At 40.1% G+C, this 22,404-nt stretch overlaps 1 protein-coding gene across 1 annotated transcript in view; it reads right to left on the minus strand.

Annotated features, from left to right (window-relative positions):
* Positions 1-22,404, minus strand: part of tsnare1 (T-SNARE Domain Containing 1) — a 596,230-nt gene that overhangs the window by 521,220 nt on the left and 52,606 nt on the right. The window contains exon 2 of the mRNA XM_043687537.1: positions 6,515-6,633. Within this exon, the coding sequence (XP_043543472.1) occupies positions 6,515-6,633 (119 nt within the window). The remainder of the gene's footprint in view (positions 1-6,514; positions 6,634-22,404) is intronic.

The raw sequence follows: 22,404 nt of genomic DNA on the forward strand, positions 1-22,404 counted from the left end.
GTGGGGGTGGAGATCGCCATGGGGGTAGAGATCAGCAGGGGGGCAGAGACGCATGCAGCATGGTCGTTGTGCAGGTGAGTGACGTCACTGGGGGCGGAAGTGGCTGCGGCGACGGCAACTCCGGGGGTGGAAGTGGCTGTGGCGACGGCAGAAACGGTGTTGTTCCCGGTGGCTGTGGACCCCGCGGAGGCCGCGATTCTGTTGGCGATGGCCTTCCTGGCGATTGTGGAGACGGTTGTCTGGGCAGCGATCGCGGAGGCTGCATGGTCGGTGGGGGTGGAAGTGATGTCATGGTTTGCGGCAGCGGTCGCTGCAGCAGGTTATGGCGCCCGATGGAAGATACTGGAATGGTTGAGGAATCCGGAGTGTGGGGTAAGTACATGAAAGTTTTTGGTACTTACTGTCTTTAATTTCCGATATGGCTAGGAAGAACTGTTTGTTTAGTGTATGGATTCTTCTGAGGATGAAGAACAGTAGAGGTCCTTTGCAGGTCTGTGAGAGTGTTGTCCTGAGCTGGGGTAGGGCTGACTGCAGGGAATGTAGGTAGCGGTGCAAGGCTGCAAGCGTGTAGCGGAGGATCCGGAGGGAGGTCTGTTGCTGGAGGCTTCGGATTTGTTCTATGTACTGGTTGTCCTGGTTGGGTCCAAATTTTGTTGGTCTGAACGTAGTCCGGAGTCCATGCGGGGTCAGTCAGTTCCGTAGACAGGTGCTGAGGAAGGAGATGTGGCTGTGGTAGCAAGTCTGTTTGAGGACATGACTGAAGAGCTTCAGGGCAGTGGAGAGGACTTGGGGGGTACAGTGAGAGAGGGACTCACTGAGATCCTTGTAGAGGGAGGAGGAGAGTTTCTTCAAGGAAGGCATCCTTGCAAGAGGATTTGCAGTAGGTCAAAATTAACTAGGAGAAAGTGAGGACTGCAGATGCTGGAGATCAGAGCTGAAAAATGTGTTGCTGTGTGTTGCTGGAAAAGCGCAGCATCCAAGGAGCAGGAGAATCGATGTTTCGGGCATAAGCCCTTAATCAAGGGAGTAAGTAAAGTGAGGGTTTTGTCACCCTGCTCCTTGCTAATAACTCATCAAATCTTTTGTGTCTTTCCAAGTTGAGAGTACAAAGGAGGTACACAACTAATCTAGTTAGAATCACAGAATCCCTACAGTGCAGAAAGAGGCCATTTGGTCCATCAAGTCTGAATCAATCCTCCGAAGAGTATCCTATCTAGACCTAGCCCTCCACCCTGTTTCCGTAACTGCACATTTACTGTGGCTAACGCACCCAACCTGCACATCACTGGACACTTTTGGCAATTTAGCATAGCAAAATCCTCCTAGCTTTATACATCTTTGGATTATGGGAGGAAACCCACGCAGACATGGGGAGAACGCAAGTGTGGAGTTTGCACAGTCATCTAAGCCTGTAATTGAACTCCAGTCCCTGGCACCGTGAGGCAACAGTACTAACCACTTAGCCACCATGCTACCAGAACTTATTTCAGGTATATACAGAACAGAACGCAAAAATGGTAAGAATGTGTTGAAAGTTTTATTGAAGGAGGATGAAAAAGGATCACATGGGCAGGGCATTTCTGTTGGAGAAAATTGCATATTCACAATGGTTGAATGGGCAAAGTTGACATGGACAGGTCGTGATTCTCACTTATCACAGAATAGTTATAATGCTGCGAGAGAGCCATTCAGTCCATTATATCTGCATTGTCTTATTGATGGAACATTACAAATTCTCCCCATTTTCCCCACAACATTGTTTCTATTTAAATAATGTGCAATCATCCAATACTCTTTTCAATGTCTCAATTCAAAGTGCCTTCACTACTATTAAGCAGTGTGTTTCAATTTAATTTCCCATCACATTTACTTAGTTTCTGAATTTCTTCAAATCTGTGCCCTCTTGTTCTTAGATGGGAATCGTTAATTTCCTCCCAATATCTTTTGTCCAGACCCTGCATGATTCTGAAGGCTTGCAGCACATCACCACTCAGCCTTTTCCCCCAAGGAAAGTAGTTCCAATGCTTCCAATTAGTCTTCAAAGTGGATATTTCTCAACCCTCCTTTACTTTTTCTACACTCTCCAATATATTTGCATTCTTCCTGAAGTGTAGCACTCAGAACTGTACAAAATATATCCACTGAGGTCAAATTAGCATTTTATACAAGTTCTTCAGAACATCCTTGCTCCACACCACTAAGAATAAAGCTCATTAATTCATACACATGTACAGTTAGGGGTCTGATGTGTACACCCTTTGGAGTATTACCTTGCCATATTCTTTCTACCAAAATATATCACCTTCAACTGCTGCTCTTTCAACTTCATCTACCACCTTTCCACCACTTGTCAATGTCCTTTTCAAGTTTTATATGGTCCTCCTCAGTGTACTAAGCTTCAAAGTTCAGTACCACATTTAAATGAATGTGGAGGAAAATTGCTCAAGCTCTACCATGGACATGAGATGCCAGCTATCCAATTTATCCCTTCCTATTCCAGTCAGCCAATACTACACACCCAAAAAAATAGTAAGAGGACTTAGCTCAGAGCTGTCAGATCATAGGTTTACATGCCTGTGATTTATTTTTCAACTCTGGTTTGGAATTTGTTTAGAATTCATTGTCACTGCATCTCTGCTTCCATTCCCTGTTCCGAACAGAGGAATCTTTAATAAGTAAATTCATGACCAACTTGAGGATCAAAAAAGCCATCTCTTACTTTAATTAATGTTGCATCTGCCTATGATATTCATGGCTCTTAAAAGTAGGATGGCAACAACTTCACTTGACTTGATCTATCACATAAATTAAATAAAGAATAAGAAAACAGTAGACTTGACACAGGTAGGTAAGTTGAGCAATTAGTGCATAATCTATCCCGCTACATAGAATATCGAATAGTGTATGGTTGTTGTGCTTAAACGCATTTCACATTGTCATTCTTTTCTGTTCACCATGATACACACAGATTTCATTCATGACTTGAAAGTGTCAATAGTAGGGCCTGAATTTGATATCCATCTCCAACTAGCCTCATGTGGGGTGACAGAGAGCTATGTTCTGACTAATATCTATCTGGTGATAGGCAATTCCAGGTCTGTGACCCAATGGCAGTGAAGAAGTGGTGCTAAAGAGCCAAGTTAGGATAGCGAACATCTCAGTGTGGAATGTGAGGGAGTGGTGCTGTTCCCAGGCATCTTCAGTCCTTATCCCTTTTGTTAGTAGAGGCTGCAGGTTTAGAAGATGACAAAGGAATCATGGAGAATGGCTCGAATATATCTTGTCAAAACTGCCATAGTGCAGTAATTGTGAAGGAAATAAGTGTTTGAGGTGGCCAATGGGGTTGCAATGAAACAGGCTGGCCTGCCCTGGATGCTATTGAGCTTCTTGAATGTTGTGGAAGCTGTACTCATTCAGGTAAATCAGATAACACTGGAGAGGGTGCAGAGGAGATTTACGAGGATTATCCTTGGGCTGGTGAGTTTTTAGTTACAAAGAGAAATCGGACAGACCGAGGCTGTTTGCCTTAGAGCAGTGGAGATTGAGAGAGGACATGACTGACATGTAAAGAATTGAGGGGCATAGAGGGGCATAGACAGGGTAGACAGGAAGAAACTTTACTCCTTGTTTGAGGACTTAGTAAAGATTAGTGTGGTGCTGGAAAAGCACAGTAGGTCAGGCAGCATCTGAGGAGCAGGAAAATCAATGTTTTGGGCAAATGCCATGATATTCCTGGCCTGTACCATACTGATGGAGGGCAGTCTTTGAAGAATCAAAAGGTGATTTACTCACCATGAACTCAGGTTCTGAAAACCACCAATTAATTATTCCTGATTTGAGCTGATCATGTTCGGTTCCTTGTCTCTGATAAGCTTAGAATTTTAAGAGTGGAGGAATTCAGCAATAGCAATACCATGGAATATACAAGGAGATAGAGTTGAAGTTTGATACCCACCTGAAAGGGTGAATTTATTTTATTGATTCATGGGAGGTGGGTCAGCATTTATTACCCGTACCTAGTTGCCCTTGAAAAGCGACCTTCTTGAGCCACTGTAATCCAATTGAATTGTATACACACTGTCGGTAAGGAGTGAGTTCCAGAATTTGGACCCAGCAACACTAAAGGAATGGTGATAGATTTCCAAATCAGGATGACATGGGTATACAATGTATTCAGGGACAACGGGTATCCGATAAGCACAGTCCGCCGATTCTTATACAGCAAACCTAAACAGGAAAGCACAACACGCCCAGAGACTCAAGCTACACTACCATAGATTAAAGACATCTCAGAGATTATGACCAGACTACTCAGGCCCCTTGCCATCATGATAGCCCACAAACTTACCACCAAACTGAAACTGCTCCTGATGAATTTAAAGGACCCATGACCAATAACCAGCAGTTCGAACGTCATATGCAAAATACCCTGCAAGGACTGCAACAAACATTACATTGGACAAACAAGCAGGAAGCCAGCCACCAGGATACAAGAGCACCAACTAGCCACCAAAAGACATGACCAACTGTCAGTAGTATCCTTACACACAGACAACAAGGCACACCAGTTCGACTGGGACAATACATCCGTCCTGGGACAGGATAAACAAAGACACGCATGAGAATTCCTCGAGACTTGGCATTCAAACCGGAACTCCATTAACAAACTCATTGCTTTGGACCTCATTTATCAACCTCTCAGAAACAGAACCAGAAATGATATCACCTACCACAACAGACAGAGAGAGATAAATAGCAAGTGGAACAGAACACCAACGCTTCACCAGAGGCTCACTGATGACGTTACCTTGCATGGTGATGAAATAGCTGAGAACAAATCGACTAGCTCAGTCAGAAAACTTACAACCAGAGGATAGAGTGGATGCTTGTGTATGTAGCGGCCATCAGAAGGATGGCTTTGTCCTGGATGGTGTCAGCTTCGAGAGGACTTCCAGAATTATTTAAATGTATCCAGGAGTATGCGTGTAGAAACTGCTATAAGCGCGGACCTAATTTTAGGGATTGAAGCCTGGCAAGTGGTACAATAATTGGAGGGAGAAGCATGTCAGTGATAGTGGGGAAAGTAGAACATAGAACGTAGAACAATACAGCGCAGAATAGGCTCTTTGGCCCTCGATGTTGCCCTGGCCTGTGAACTATTCTCAACTCGTCCCCCTACACTATCCCAAAATCATCCATGTGTTTATCTAAGGATTGTTTAAATCTCCCTAATATGGCTGAGTTGACTACATTAGTAGGTAGGGCATTCCACGCCCTTACCACTCTCTGCGTAAAGAACCTACCACTGACATCTGCCTCAAATCTATCACCCCTCAATTTGTAGTTATGGCCCCTCATACACGCTGACGTCTTCATTCTAATGATGAGAGGGCAAATAGACAAGCTTATGGAAGACAGAGAGAGCTCAGACCTGCATAAAGTCAAGAGCTGGATAGAAAATGCTGGGCTTATTTAATGAAGAAATTAAGAGAACAAAGACATAATAAGGAAAATCCAAATATATTTTGTTAGTTTTTTTAGAGTCAAGAGGATTCCAATGGAAATCGTGGAGTCATTACGGACCAAAGTGGCTATTTCATATGGATTTGGAAGATCGAGATGATCTGAAGTTGTTTTCACTCGAGGTGGTCAATGGAGTTATAGAAATCAGACTGTAATATATTTGAATAAATTTAAATTGAAGAGAACATATTAGCAGTTTTAGCAATTTTAAATCTGGATGAATCCCCAGATCTTGATGAAATGTATCCCAGGCTTCCCTGAGAAGCAAGGAGGGAATGCTGACATTAATGTACAAATCCGCTCTGGCCATCGAAGAGGTGCTTGACAGCTAGTGTTACCATGGAGATACATGATGACTGGTAGGTCCCTGAGAAGCACTGAGAATTAGAGGGACTTTGGTGTGCATGTCACCAGTCCCTTAAGGTATCAGGTGGGCAAAATGATAAAGCTGGTATATGGATTGCTTGCTTTTGTTAAACGAGGCATCAATTTTACAAGTACGGAGGTTATAATGGAACTGTATAAAACAGTGGTGAGGCCACAGCTATGGTATTTTATGCGGTTCTGGAATCTCCATTAAAGGAGGGATGTGATAACACTGGAGAGGGTGCAGAGAAGATTTACGAGGATGATCCTTGGGCTAGTGAGTTTTTAGTTACAAAGAGAAATTGGACAGACCGAGGCTGTTTGCCTTAGAGCAATAGAGATTGAGAGAGGACATGACTGACATGTATAGAATTGAGGGGCATAGAGGGGCATAGACAGGGTAGACAGGAAGAAACTTTACTCCTTGTTTGAGGACTTAGTAAAGATTAGTGTGGTGCTGGAAAAGCACAGTAGGTCAGGCAGTATCTGAGGAGCAGGAAAATCGATGTTTTGGGCAAAAGCCCTTGATCAGGAATTTCCTGCTCCTTGGATGCTGCCTGACCTGCTGTGCTTTTCCAGCACCACACTAATCTTGACTCGAATCTCCAGCATTTGCAGTACCCACCTCTGCCTTGAGTTCTCAGTAATCCAGGGCATAAATCTGAGGTAATGGTTAGAAGGTTTGAGGAGATGTGAAGAAAAACTTTTCGACCGAGAAGGTGGAGAGAATCTGGAACTCTTAACCTGTATGGATGACATTTAAGTAGTATTTAGATGTGATGTCAAAGCATACAAGGCTATTGGCTAAGTGCTAGAAAATAGGATTATAATAGTTAGGTGGCTGATTTTGACTGGTGCAGACTCGATGGGTCAAAGGGCCTTTTTCTATGCTTAAGACCTCTATGACTATTATTCAAGATAAAATACAGAAAACCCCAAGTGAAATTAAAATCAGTGGTAGGGAAACTATTGGAAAAAATCTCTAAGCAACTGACTTAACAACGATTTGGAGTGGCAGGAATTACTCAAGGGCAGTCAGCACGGGTCTGTTAGGGGGAGATCACATTTAACAAAATTGATTCAATTTTCTAAGGAGGTGATTCAGTTTGTAGATGAGAATAGTGCAGTTGAGAGGGTGTACACAGTCCTCAGCAAGTTTTTTGACAAGTTCTCACATGGCAGCCTGGGTAAAAGGCCAAGAGCCCACAGTAATTTGGCAAATGGGATCCAAATTTGGATTAGGGACTGCTTTTTTGACAGTCCAGTCTGAGCCGGGCACCTGTACAAAAGATCGTTCTGCTGCAGCTAGAACTGGTTGCTGGTGTCCTCAGTATTACAAGTCTGTGCTTTCCGAGCACACTGCCAGTCTATCAGAGAAGTGCCAAGATGGTCATGAGGGATAGCGAATGTCACATGCAGTAAAACTCCATATGTCTGGTGCCTATGGATCATGCTCTGAGCTCAGAGTAGTTTCGTCACAGGCAACACTGAAGCTGTTTGGAACAAGCAACAAGCTGCATCTACCAGATACACGGTCCTGATTTCCATAGTAAGTTTTACTGTCATCTAGCTCGCTTGATGAGTTTGGTACAATGAAAGGCTGATATCAATTTATACAAGTGATGAGAAATAAATATTGTGCCATCAACAAGGTGTTTAACAAGCAGAAATCACTGCCTATTGGCCACAAACACCACATGTGAAAAGCACAAGTGATTACTCCTGATGTAGACTGTACCAGTCTTCTTGTCTGATTCTGTCATACATCCCACCATAACCCACATCACTGAAATCCCTGCAAATATTAAAAATCAAAATAACAACCACCACCACCTTCTTGGAGTCTAAACTGTGTGGAAAAAAGCTCAGAAATAAATGCAAATTATCTAAATTATACGCAAATTAATCAAAATATCGTATTGCCTTTCTGCCACTCCAGAAATGTTCAGCTCAGGAACCGGAATACGACTGAAACAGGTGACTCCGGGAATACAAATGGGTTATCACAGTTTGTCCAATCAAGCAAGCTCAAGATGCACACCTAGTGCTTACTAAGCAAGAAGCTACAATAAAGACAAAATAAGGTAAATTGTTTTTATTTTGCTTCTCCGTGAAGATACACTTATTACAATAAACGCATCTCAATGTTCTTTATGTAATCTGTACTGAAAAGGGCACTCCATTGCCACTGTATTTTTCTCATAAGTTCCAATGATCAAAAGTCCTTGAGCAATTGCTTCATAAAACTAACGTATTTCCGCATCATTCAATAGGTCATCCTATGAATCTATATGTCACTGAACTGAACAGAAATGCTCTTCCATTCTTATATAATGCAGATTCTGTCCACCAAGATAATCGTCATGAATTATTTTATCATTGAAATGTTGTTATGTCTCATTTTTGGGATCATGATACTTTTGTAAGTTAGAAATGAGGGGACTAAGTTAAAAATTCTCTCACAGAAAGAACATTAGCTGACAAAGTCAGGCACTTCCAAACTGTGCAAGCATTTTACATGATGCCACTAAACCTTTAAACATATTACAAGGGAAATCCAAAAGGTTTGAACAGAAGGGGAAGTTTGAACACAGTCCAAAAAATCCTAAAACCATGGGCAAAACACACTTTATTTATCTGTTTATTAAACTTATACTTTTAAGTTCACAATTTCAACAGGCATTGCAGAAATGAAAATAAGTTAATATTAAAAGATAACTTACTGACACAAGTAAACTTGTAATTATATTGCAGTTTGAGCATAATAGTTCTGTAAAGTGTCTTGGGATTCAAAAAAAAAAAATGACATTTACAATAGACTTTGAAACTCTGGCTCCATTTGCAAGGGTATACATCTCAATAGACCAACATCTGTTCTTTTAATGTTAAATTGGGGAACATCTTTCCTTCCTTGAAAATTAAAAGGCCAGATTAAATTTAGAAAATGTTGCTTTGAAATCTGATTGCTCTAAACACACTAGGGTTAGTAGATCATTAATCATGTAGGAAAATATACATTGATCTCCTTCAGGATGCAGTCCTTAACTTGTATGAAAAAGATATGTTCTTGGGATGGATGTATTGCTGATGAGATTGCATTATTGCCCTCAAAGGTGTGACTAGTGATCAGTTTTTTAAACCACTGAATGACTTGCTTCGCCACTTAGAGTGATAGAGTCATAGTAATGTACAGCACGGAAAACAAACCCTTTGGTCCAACCCGTCCATGCCGACCAGATATCCCAACCCAATCTAGTCCCATCTACCAGCACCTGGCCCATATCCCGCCAAACCCTTCCTATTCATATACCCATCCAAATGCTTTTTAAATGTTGCAATTCTTATTGAGAGTCAGCCTCACATTTTGAAATCCTTCAAAGTGAATTGTATCAACTGTATTTTTACATTTCAACAATTTGTGTGATCAGTTTTTTTTTTCTGTTGCAACTGCCTAAGTTAGCTCATTTACTTGCAAATCTAAGGGAGAAGTCTGTAACACCAGTTAAATGTGAAACTTGCCACCCCCAGAGTTATATTGATGTATGTAAGAGGTAATTTCGGTTTAAACTTTAAGATGTGCCTGGACCACAGACTGATCTATAATAAAAGACAAAACCTTTGTTTCTTTTCTAACAACCATTTTATATACTCAAAAGTAGAGTCGTTTAAATTGTGCAGAATGCTGACAATTTGTGAGCTATAGTGAAAGCGAGCAGGCTCTTGATTAATGAAGCCATTCACACAGCAGAGAAGGATGAGTCCTTCGCTGATAAGACTCCAGGATGGGAGTGCGACTTGAGACATCTGTTTCAAGATTAAAGCTTTTGACTGATAAGACTACAGGGTGAGAAAAACAACAAACTTTGGAGACTCTGGAGCCTTTTGTTGCAGACTTTGTGATAAAAATAATGATGTTTTTAAGAATGTGAACCTCATGGCTTGTTGGAGCCAAGGAGAGGAGGGACTTGTCCTATAAATAATGGAGACTTTGTAAGCCTCAGCGCGCCTTTTCTTTAAGGGTGCCCGACTCTGCAGACTTGACTTGTTAATAAAACTTTGTTTTCCTGAATTTGTCTAGAGCGATTATTGAGAAGCGATTTTCGTTTCTAACAATGTACATCTCCCTAAAAAAAAAAGTCAGGCAAGAGAGTCCATCCAACCCCTGTGCCACAGAAATTTTAGTGTTGGGGGTTTAAGTTAACATCATTGGTTGTAATGATCTGTCTCGCTCTCTCTCTCGCCAGAAGCAAAGACCCCAGGAATGGAAGGCCTATCTACAAAGCACTACTGACCAGAGGTCAACAGCCTACCATAAGGGAACACCACTCACAATGCCTACTGCTTGTACAATACTCATGATTGTACTTCAGTCCAAACATGTACACATATCCCTCGAAGTCTGTTGTAATCATATGACTGCCACCTTGAGGCATACACCTTGTAATCAGACATCTTCAGCTGGCTTCAATAAAGACCTTATGCTGAACATAGAATGCACAAAACAACTTATCAGAGAGCTACCATTGCCCGATCTCGGGAAAAATGCTCCATGTGAGTTTCCCTTCCGCCATTTGCTTGAAACCAACAGCAGTAGGATCATGACCTTGATGGTATTAATTGGCAACTTAAGAGTTTCAAAGCTACAGCAGAGAAGAGCGATCACAGGTCTTTCTGCTACAGATGTAAGTGAGGTGGAGTTCCAACATGCCACAGTCCCGAATGATTAAATAGCTTCCCTCCTCACACCAATTTGCTGTTACATGTCAGAGAGCATCCACTTTGCCTTTAAATTTGGCAATATTTACTTACAGCTCAATGACAAAATTAATGCAAATTATTTATTTTAAACAGTCTCAGGAACAAAACCATATAGGTTCAAGTGGACATATTCGTTTGGTCTGACAATTTCTTTTTCATTTTGAAGTTACAATTTCACTCAGTACTCTGAGAGCACTCACATACACATTGGCACTGCTCATTAAACTAATGAGAGCACTACTTTTATTGTAGGAAACATGCTTGTTGTGTCCTCACAGGACGGTCAGAAATATATTGATCACAATAGATGAACTGAAAGGCAATAAAAAGAAAAATCACTGTCCACTCTTTGCATTGACACCTAGAATATTTTCGCCAGCGAGAATTTAACCCTTTACCTGGCAAAGACGAGTTAACTTGTCTTCACCCAATTTGTCTTTTTCAGAAAGCGAAGAGTAAACTCGTCCAAAACATATAATTCAAAAACAGCCACAGACGAGTTTATACGTCAATTCTCGGCATTTCTGGGCCCTTCTCAGCTAGAAATAAGTATACTCGGTGACTCATACGTCCGGTAGCTGTGTCTCTTTCGCCTCAGGCATTGCAAGAAGCGTCGACGCACTGCTTTTGGGCATACAGTGTCATTCGGTTTTTTCTGTTTTTCTTTTACAAATTACGCCAAGATGTCGAGCTCAGAAGATGACAATGAGTATGAACCTTCTATTTGAAGCTTGGATACATCAGATGAGAGTGCAAGCTCGTCTGATAATGGCTATTCTCTCTCAAGTGAGGAGGAGGAGGAGGATGGACGAATTTGGTATCGACATGTGTGTCGGAAGAATGCATGCTTCCTCCACCAACACGTTTCCCATTCACTGGAAATCCTGGAATATCAATTGATCAAGACACAGCTGATATGACTCTTTTGGATTTTTTTTAGTCTTTTATGTGACAACAGAATTATTGATCGAGTTGTGGACGAAACTAATCGCTTTGCTGAACAAACTGGACAAAGAGATTGTATGTGGCGCCCTGTACCAAAGGCAGAAATTTGTGTGTTTTTCGCCTTGAAAATGCTTGGGGGTATTGTGAAAATGCCAGATCAAGAAATGAACTGGTCGAAAGATGAACTACTTGAAAGACCAATTTTTTTGGCCGAAAATGGTATCTTCAAAATAAAATTTCAAGTAAAATATTGGAAATAGATAATAAACAAAAGCTATTTCCATAATCAGCATTAAAAATACTATTAAAAAAAGCAATAAAAAAATTAATCTGAAAATGAAACATTTTCTCTAAAAAAAGTCGCCGGGAAAGGGGTTAAAATGCTTTAACTCTACTGGTAATGACCTTGTAAATATTTCAATGTGCATCAGGCAACTTTTTGGATTTCCCTTAAAGTTATTGTCAATAGAAACAGGATCAATTCAACAGTCATCAGTTGTCAAAATACTTGGAAAGAACATAGAAACTACAAAGTAATTGACTTGACCTCGGGCCCAGTCCAGCATGAAGCATGCTTAAGGGTAAGACAATAAGAGTGCAGTTTCCCATTAAAGATGCCTGAATCACTCAATTCTCTCAGACAGAAAACAGTCGGTGCCCAGCTGCTGATGTTTTCCAGGGACCACCAAAGGGTGTGAAGTCATGAGCAGGTTAAGCAGTTCTCTCATAAACAGAACACAACACTACAAAAACACACACACAAAAAATTGCTTGGTTTATGGTTATTTTTCAAACTGGAGGAATCTTTCCAGTAGCATTTTCCCAAGGGATATAGTAACAGGAACTTACCTTGCACCATTATTCAAGATCCTAGTTTATACAGTTTGGTACTTTGTGGTCTGCATCCCATAACCCTCGACTCAGGTGTACTGTTTTTCTTGGAATAAGTTAATGATAGTGACTCCTACACCCAAGACTATATCAAAATATGCAGGTTGGACATCTTCAAAGAATTGTGAATGGTGAGGATGCTTATGATAGACTTTAAGAGGATATTGATGAGGAGGACTTATGATGAACCTATGCAATATAATACTTAATGCAAATAAATGACAAGTGACACATTTTGGATGAGCAGACACAATACAAAATGAAGGCTACAATTCTGAAGGAGATGCAGGAAAACAGCAATTCGGAGGTCTAAACATACAATTGAGTGAAGTTGCAAGACAAACCAAGGCCAATCAGCCCTTCAACTCTGCTGCTCCACATCCCCGATAATCTTTCACCACCTTTGCTCATCATGATTCCACCTACTTCTGCCTTAAAAAAAGTATTCCAAGACTCTGCTTCCACAAGTTAAAAGAGGCTGAGTAAGGGGTTGAAAAAAAAATACATACAAGATTTCAGCCCCATTTTACAGTCAAATAAAAAGCAATAGGTAACTGATTATAAATTGGTTTGACCTCAACTGAAGTATGTCCAATTCTTTGGACCAGACTTCACCAAGGACATGAAGCTTTTAGAGAAATGATTTACAAGCATCTTCCAAGAAAGAAATGCCTCAATTATATGAATAGATTGGAGTAGAAAATGCTGAGAGGCTTGTGGTAGAGCTGTTCAAAGTCATGAGGAGTCCGGACATAGTAGATTAAGAGAAACTTAGTGGAAAATTGATAACAAGAGGATAGCAATTTAAAGTGAAGAGTAAAATAGAACCTATGGGGAAATGACTTTTCTCCCCCCACAGAAAAAATACTTTTTAACATGGAATACTGAGAAGTGTGGTGGATAAGTATACAAGTATAGTTTTCAAAAGGAGTAGTCCCAAGTCTTATGACATTATTTTATAGGCCCCCAAAAAATAAAATTATGGAGAGTATAAATTTAAAATTAATGGGGTGGGTTGAAGGAAAACTGCAGCATATGCACTTTGATTTGCACATTAATTGGACAATCAAACTGGGAATGTCGCCTGAAGGATACGTTTGTAGAACGTATTTGGAACAGTATCATGAACAACTCGATTAGGTGTCAATCAGAAAACAGGTTACATAATGGGTGATAAAACACAACAATGAATAATCTTGTAGTAAAAGATCCTCAGAATGTGAAAGAGTAATCACAACAGCATGAAATCTTAAACAAAACCAGAAATTGTTGGAGTAACTCAGCAGGTCTGGCAGCACCCGTGGAGAGAAAGCAGAGTGAGCGTTTCTAATTCAATCATCTCTCTTCAGAAGCGGAAAGGTCTGGGAGGGGAGGGTCACTGGACTCAAAACATTAAATCTGGCTCCTCTCCACAGATGCTGCCTGACCTGTTGAGTTTCTCCAGCACTTTGTGTTTACTTCAGATTTCCAGCATCCGTATGCCTCTGTTTTAGTTGAGAATTTCATAGTTAGTTTGGATGCTGAATAAACTGGGCCTGAATCTCATATCTGTTCATACTTAAGGCTTGCAGGCTACAGTAGGCTACAGTTGGCTACAGTAGACTAGACAAATAGGTTAAATTGGACAGAAAGCGAGCAGTGTCATTAATTTATAATAAATATAAAGTTCATAATAAAATATATAGTTATTTCATGAAGAATCAAGCGAGTGCTGGTCTTTCAGATAATAAGGCGAAGGAATTAATATTAGGAAAAAAGGAAATGAAAGAGGGTTTGAACAAGTATTTTGTATCAATCTCCAAGATAAAAGAAATAAAACCCAAGAAGAATCAATTGGTGAAAAGGAAAGAATTTGTGAGGAAAAGTTGACCATCTTAGACTATGTTCACTCAAGTTTAGAAGTATTAGGGAAGATTTTACAGAAATAAAAAAGATTCAGAGGAGTCAGGACAAGGCAAACGCTGAAAGAATTTTCCTTGCTAACAGAACCTCCAGCAGCAGATAGTGCTGGTGTGGGGAGGACTGCTCAAGAAGTGAAATGTAACCTCTCTAGAAAATAAAGGGTCTCTTTGGTGGGTAGTGTTGGGAAGGAGAACTTGTAGAAAAAAGAGCAGACAAACAAAGGAATTAGTCAACCCAATATAAACCATATGCTTCATTCCATGTGAATTCTTGTTAAACCTTAAATTTTCCTTCACACTTCTAATGATCTGATGCCAAAGGAACAAAAAAAAACCTCTTCAGATCTTTAGACCATTTGTGTTCAAATTTCATGTTACACTTTCCTTCTTGAAACTTACTGCCCCAGTAACTACCCATTCACATAGTGACTGTTTAGTAAGTATTTGGGTGATAAGCAAGTTTACTTGCACCATAATGATAGAATTCAAGTTCATATTAGTGGCAGCATTCTCTTCTTGCATCACTGAACTAGACAAATGCTGAGGTTGTGGTCATATCTAGTATTTCCTTGAGAAGACTTTCTATCTCTGCCCATTATCCACATTGGTACCTTCTAAGGGATCCAGGCTTTGTGGGTGACTCAGATCCATACTGAGGTCTGAGTCAGTCTAATTTCCAGGGGCTGTATGGTAGACGGCATTTGTTGCTTGAGTTTCTGCTTCTTGATGGATCCTCCTCTGCCATCTTCCACAAGGCAAATAGGCCCGCCATACTGGATGCAACTGGACAAAAAGCACAAGTCAGCGAAGATTTCACATCGCTATCCAACTCCACTTCACCCATGTCATCAGGCACTGACACCCCAAGTTCTGAAAGGTTGCTGCGTGGACTCATCCACCAGACATATCAGAGTTTGCCCTCCAGCTACTGATTCACAGCATAGGTGTGGTCACCTGAGAATTCTGTTGAGTTCAGAGTCCCACACAGCCTGCATCTCATTCTGACTCCTGGCACTCTTATTTCAGAGAAATACCCGGAGACCGATTGGAAAGGGAGTTTTGTCAACCCTGCAATACTTCAGTGGGATTTTTCTCCTCAGCATCTCTCTCCCATTAAAATGGAAAAAAATTGTGCCCTTTCCATAATTCTGTTCCAGTCTAAAATAAATTTACAGCATATTTTCCAATAATGGTTATGACGACTTAACATTGTTTTTATGTTATCTTCAGTCTTTTATTCAACTGAGCATCATTCTCCTACAATCCCATTTTAGCTCTTTTCCATTCCTTTGTAAAGCCACCTGTCTGTATCAGAAGTGAATTGTTCAGTGTGAGATGCTTTCTGTTTCAATATCAGTTTACATTTCATTTTATATCATTACAGTTGTGGAAGATTTACCAAGAAGAGCTAGTCACAATGAAAGTTTCTCAGCCGGTAGCATATAACTGCAACAATAATGGACCATCAGACCCAACAGTGATTATATCATAAGCATATTTAAAGATGGGAGTGAGTGCCAAACCTCAAGAAAACAAAAGTGTTATTTCTTTTGCTGTGTTACATTTCTGGTCATTTCAGAGGGCAGAGTTTTGTAGCCTTGTTGAAACAAGAGCATAATTAATCTCCATGCCTTCTCCAAAATAAGCCTTATTCTAAAGCATCCCCTTAAACCATTTTCAGCAGTGACCTGGTTACCAAATGGTAAAATTAAACATCAAGCCCAAGTGATTGATTAAGTCCTAAATACATTTTATTGATCCAAAACACAACAATGTGTAGTGAAATTATTTGTTTTCTGTGGCTGCACAAATGCATTGAGACAAAATGCAAAACTTTTCCTACAACAATGAAGAGCTACAATTAAAATTAGTAAAGTAATATAATTGGATTGTACATGTTCTTTCTTCAGTGCCTGCCAGTACAGACTTCCAACAGTAAGTTCTGTGATTTTGAAGAACTAACTGTCAAGCAATTTGTCAATGTATAGCATTCCTGGAAACAGTATGAATGTCCCTGACAAACCAGACTTGACCTGACCAAAAGCTGTTTGTTCAGTACCATGCAAGCCACAACTATATGGATGGATGGATGGATGCCAGGGGACTATCAACCCATTTAAATTAATTTCAAATTCTTGAAAAACTACAGTGATTGGATGCTACACTGTCAATTCCCCTTAAAACAATTGTAAGAATGTCCCAATATGATGGGAATCCACGGTATCATAGAAGGTGTTTGGTTGAGATGATACCATGCATTTCCTTCAATTTGCCAAGATTCAGCACCTTTCCTCTTGTAATATTTTATGACCAACTGGAATTTGGAATTCTTACGCTGTTCCCGAAATGCGCATGACAAAATGCTTTAACAACATATCTCTCTTTTCAGTAACATCAAAGACTTGATTTATTTTGGTACAAGTGTTGGTGCCTTCAAGGGATTAGGTGTAGTAATTTCAGTGTTAAATATTGCCCTTTGAATAACAAAATTCCTAACTGAAAATTTAGCATAAAAGTATGATGATACAATGGAGACTAATTCCATAACACAAGTGCAATCCATCAAGAAAAACAAGAAAAACTTGCCTTTAGGCAAAATCTTGTTACATACACAGGATATTTAATAACCATTTAAAAGGAGCAACACTTTGGGAGCTGTAGTAAATGTGAAGAAAAGTACTTAATAAACAGTGCTGATAGTAACATCAAACTTACTCCTTTGAACATCACTTCAAGACAATCTAGACTGAGTTCCCAGTGCTACAGTCAGGAATTATTGCACAGTTGGAACGGTCATCTTGCAATTAAGACATTAAATGGAGGCCCTGCCTCCCCTCTCAGGTCGAAATAAAAGAGCTATAGGAATGTTTCAAAGCAGAACAGGGAAGTCTTTTGTGGTCTGGATAATATTTATCTCTTACATCAACACATTGCTGCTTGTGGGAATTTGCAACGTGCAAATTGGCTGCTGCAATTCTTACATTTTAACGCTGATTGCAAAGTGCTGTAAAGACCCGATGGTTGTGTTGTTTGGGTCAGCCAGAGGTGAACTATCCCTTCTCTGTCTGTAGGTGTACATTATCGAGTTCAAGAGCAGTACCATCCTCTAGTAAAGAGACTCACAAATGCTTAGGTAAGGAAGCCATGTCACATGCTGCGTGGCATCTAACAAATTTCAAAACAGCTCTCAGTCTGTTGCAGAAGCGATTGTGCAAAATTACATTATGCTGCACATGTGGAGAAACAGGTAAGAGGTTACTCAGCAGGTGAACAAGATTTGTAGAGGAAAGAACTAAATGAAATCCACCGTTCTAATTAAAGAAAGTCTATTAGACGGGATGGTCTTATCTTACTTCCTCTAATGAATCAAGCCAACATTGCAGGAATATTCCTGCCCACCTTCTGCTATATGTGCCAGATCTGAAAAACCAACCAATCTGAAAGTTGTCTCTGTTACAGGCAGCACAGACTTGAAAACTATTTCAGGCAACAAGATGTGTACATTGATTGAAAAGCATGGACTGACTGCTGAAGAGATACAATGTGAAACTCAATCTATCACTTTCCCTGCTACAACATAACATTTGCTGTTCTGTAATTAGGACAGTACTACTTAATCCAACACAAATCCTGTAATAACACCAGTTAACAGCGGAAGATGTTATTATTTCAGAACAAGTTTTTGTCAATGACATAATTTTTCTCAAGATCTTGTAAAGCTCAAAGAGGAGAGAAGGCCTCTAAAATCAAAATGTCTAGATGAAATGTGCCATGAAGTAACATCGCTGTTTTTCTAATGAAAAGCAGAGAGTAGGAGTAATGCAGCATAGCATGCCTACATTCACACTGAAGTACCAACCCATCGATCCAATTGTCAGGTTAGACCAGTGGCAGTGATGGAAAATTCCATTCAAAATAAATGACCCAGCAGAACAAGCAAGTCCCACCTGTCAGCTGCAAAATTAATGGGAACTATTCACATTGTCCTACGTGTGATTATTTAAACAGGCAGCTTGAATTTTGTTTGTTCTCACACCCGAGCTGCAGTATATATTTCATGAAGAGCTACTGTTGTCATGAAAAATGTAAACAAAAATATCAGCAGATATTTACCAGCTCCTTTTTATTTGGAACTCTGCAACTGGATGAGGAGGTTTGGAGTGTACAGCCCAGGAAAAGTCACATGAATTGTGGTCACAAGGTCTTTACTGAGTGCATTTCTACTTAAGAAAGAAAGAGTAGATTCATTTGTAACAGTTAGGCATGACATACGGTCACTTCAACAAAAAACAAATTCTCTCTGGAAAAACACAATCTATTTCCAGAAGTATTGAGGTTTCTTGATTCTGGTTTCCATGCTGACATTTGAACAGGATGGGCCTGTTTGTACCTATTTAGCTCCAACAATGTCATCGAGTCATAGAGATGTACAGCATGAAAACAGACTCTTCTGTCCAACCCATCCATGCTGACCTAACCTAATCTACTCCCATTTGCCAGCACTCGGCCCATATCCCACTATACCTTTACTACTCATATACCCATCCAGATGCCTTTTAAATGTTGTAATTGTACCAGCCTCCACCACTTCCTCTGTCAGCTCATTCCACACACGTACCACCCTCTGCATGAAAAAGGTGCCCCCTTAGGTCCCTTTTAAATTTTTTCCCTCTCACCCTAAACCTATACCCTCCAATTCTGGACTCTCCCACCCCAGGGAAAAGACCTTGTCTATTTACCCTATCCATGCCCCTCATGATTTTATAAACCTCTATAAAGTCACTCCTCAGCCTCTGACGCTCAAGGGAAAACAACCCCAGCCTATTCAGCCTCTCCCTAGAGCTCAAATCCTCCTCCAATCCTGGCAACATCCTTGTCAGTCTTTTCTGAACCCTTACAAGTTTCACAACATCCTTCCGATAAGGAGGAGACCAGAATTGCATGCAATATTCCAAAAGTCCAAGGCTAACAAATGACACTCGGCAGGAGGTAAATTTAAAAGTGGCCTTGAGCTGAGTAATGGATGGGGACATTGTGACATCCTGAGTATTTGTCTTTTATATTCATTGTTTAAAAAAAGCTCAAGCAAGTGATTGATACAGTGTAAACTGCATTCATTAACTGCTCAGAGACAGGGAGCAGTCCTCAACATGCAGCTATCTTCAAATGGAAAAGTTCCTTAAAACTTTGACTAGAGAGCAGGATAATGCCATCACAACCTACTGAGATCACACCCTCTGTACCAACCACTGGTTGACACTTGGCTACTTTTCTGTCTCACTCCCTTTTGAATAAGGGTGTCATATTAGCAGTTTTCCAATCCATTGGAACTTTTCCCACACTCAAAGAATTTTGGAATATTATAACCAATGGACCCATTTTCTCTGCTGCCTCTTCCTTTAACAGCCTAGGATTAGGCCATCAGGTCCTGGAGACTTATCTACCTTGAATCCCAATAGTTTGCTCAGTAGTTTTCCCTGAATGATGTTCCACCTTTTCTGTAACTCCAATGCACTCGTTACTATTTAATACTAGTGTCCTCCATATTGTAAATTGAGGTAAAATATTGAATTATTGTCTCTGTTTCCATGCTCCTCAGAACTTTGATAATGGGAGGTTGAGTGATTGTAGTGTCGTTTAATAGGAGAGAGTTTTCACCTCAATTCCCATTGACTCCAGTTTTGCTAGTACTCCTTGATGTAGCCAGGTATCCAGGGCAGTTATTCTCACATACCTCTGCAATTCTGCTCTATTGTCTGTGATTGGAATAAAACTGTGATGAGGTCAGTGTAATGGTAGTATCCAGCTGCCCATAAGTGGGATGTTCATGTTTTTTGCATTAGTGACTGTCTGTGAGATAGCTCTTAGAAGATTTGGAATGGGTATAGGTAATGTTGATTAAAGTCCACATGGACAGAAATGAGCAGGTCCGAACATCTCTAATAACCTAAGTTTGTCATCGCCAGTGCCATTTTTGTAATTTGTTTTCAGTACTCTCTCAAATGCCTTCACACGGTGAACTCCAATGTTTCAATGTACTGTATGATCTGTAATCTTTAAAATTTGGCCTTTTCAACATGGTCTGGGTCATTAATGTGTAACCAGGAAAAGCAAGGATCCAGACGACGATCCTTGGAATGCTACTACAAACCTTCCTCCAGCCACTCACCACTATTCTCAGCCAATTCATTATCCAAGTTACTTCTAGGAGATCAGAGCTGAAAACATGTTGCTGGAAAAGCGCAGCAGGTCAGGCAGCCTGAAGAAGGGCTCATGCCCGAAACATCGATTCTCCTGCTCCTTGGATGCTGCCTGACCTGCTGCGCTTTTCCAGCAACACATTTTCAGCCAAGTTACTTCTGCCCCATTCCCATTAGAAAAGAAAGCTTTTGGCTCTGTTCCGCTGCAACCCTTGATCATTTTCAAGCCATGTGAATTCATCAAGCTTCAAAACTCAAATACTATCATTTTCCTCCAATTCCAACGGCAAACTTCATTCACTAAAAGATGTTATTGCTTATTGTCAAACCTACAGTCTTTTTTTTTGCAGTGTTTCCAAAGAAAATATAAACAAGTTGACTGTTTCCAAAATGCTGTAGTAAAGTTTTGTGAGAGGATAAAGTGGGTAGGTTACCAAATAATTCATAGATTTTTGTAAATGACATTTTAAAATGAACTTTCAAAAGTGTTTGAACTAACTTTATAGAATCAGTTTTATTATCCCTGAAGCCCTGGAGTCTTCTGATGACTCTGAACACGTTAATAAATTTGCAGTGACATTTGGTTGAGGAGGCAAGATACTCCTTGGAAAATAAGAGATTTTTTTTCGGTTGAGGACCAAATTACAACATTGTTATTAATGTATTTTAATGGATCAACGTAGGAGTACTGATCCTAAATTCATTATAAGTGTCACATGTTACACGACCTAGAAAAAATGCACACAAAGCATTTGAATTTATTTCTTGAAGAATAGAACTTTAAAAAAAAAACAGAAGTTAATGTATAACAATCAACTTTAGATGCACTTAGAGTACTGCACACAATTCTGGTTTCCATGTCGAAAAATAAGCCTCGAGGAAAACGCAAATAAGATTTACAAGGATATTGCCAAACTAAGAGAGGCCGACTGTCAAGAAAGGAACCTTTCTCTGGGAAAGAGAAGGTGGCAGTGAACAACAATTACTTAAATTACACATGGTTTGTTAAGTAGACAGAAAGAAGTCTTTTTTTAAAAAAAAGAAATTAACATGGGAACCCAAAACCAGGGGTGATAAATATAAGACAGTCTTTGATAAATCTACTGAAATTCAGGAGAAACCTCCTATGGTTTCTGTGCATTGAAACATTCTGCAATCATTCTCTTCCCTCATCTGGGTCCAATGACTTGGTTCACTCTGGTAGAGGTACAACCTAGAGTGATGGTGTAAACTGGAATACATTCAGCATTCGTTGGCTGTTTACTGAGGGGAAGATCAGCCAGTAGTGAGTCTTACTAAGAAAAAAAACACCGTTTATTAAATTATAGCAGCTAGGTGCATATCATATTAGCTAATTAAACATTGTATAGCAATAATATGGCTTCAAGACGTATATTTTGTCTTGTTTGTTCTTAAGTGAAGAAAGGTTGAGATCAGAGGTGCTGATTGGACTGCTGTAAAGCTCATACTGTAACCAGCTTGTAAGGCTTTGGGACATTTTTCTCACCTCGGAACAATAGAAGCGTCCTGAATGGGTAAGGTCAAGCTCTCACCAAACCAGAACATGGAATTTTAGCTTTTCAGTAGCAAATGCTGGGTCTTGAAGCTGGGTATGGAGGTTGCAGTACATCTCTTCTCTCCATCTATCCATCCCTCCCTTCATCTCTACACACATGCACGCACACATTTGCCTTGATGTTTTCCTCCTGGACTGGAGAATTGCCTGTGAGACAATCCATTTTTCTGAACTTGCTTTTTTCGAAAGGGTGCATGTTTATGCAATGCTTTATGTTGGAATACTTAGTCTATGATTTTATTAA

This window comes from Chiloscyllium plagiosum, chromosome 4 (assembly GCF_004010195.1).
Source record: "Chiloscyllium plagiosum isolate BGI_BamShark_2017 chromosome 4, ASM401019v2, whole genome shotgun sequence".
Taxonomy (NCBI): Eukaryota; Metazoa; Chordata; class Chondrichthyes; order Orectolobiformes; family Hemiscylliidae; genus Chiloscyllium; species Chiloscyllium plagiosum.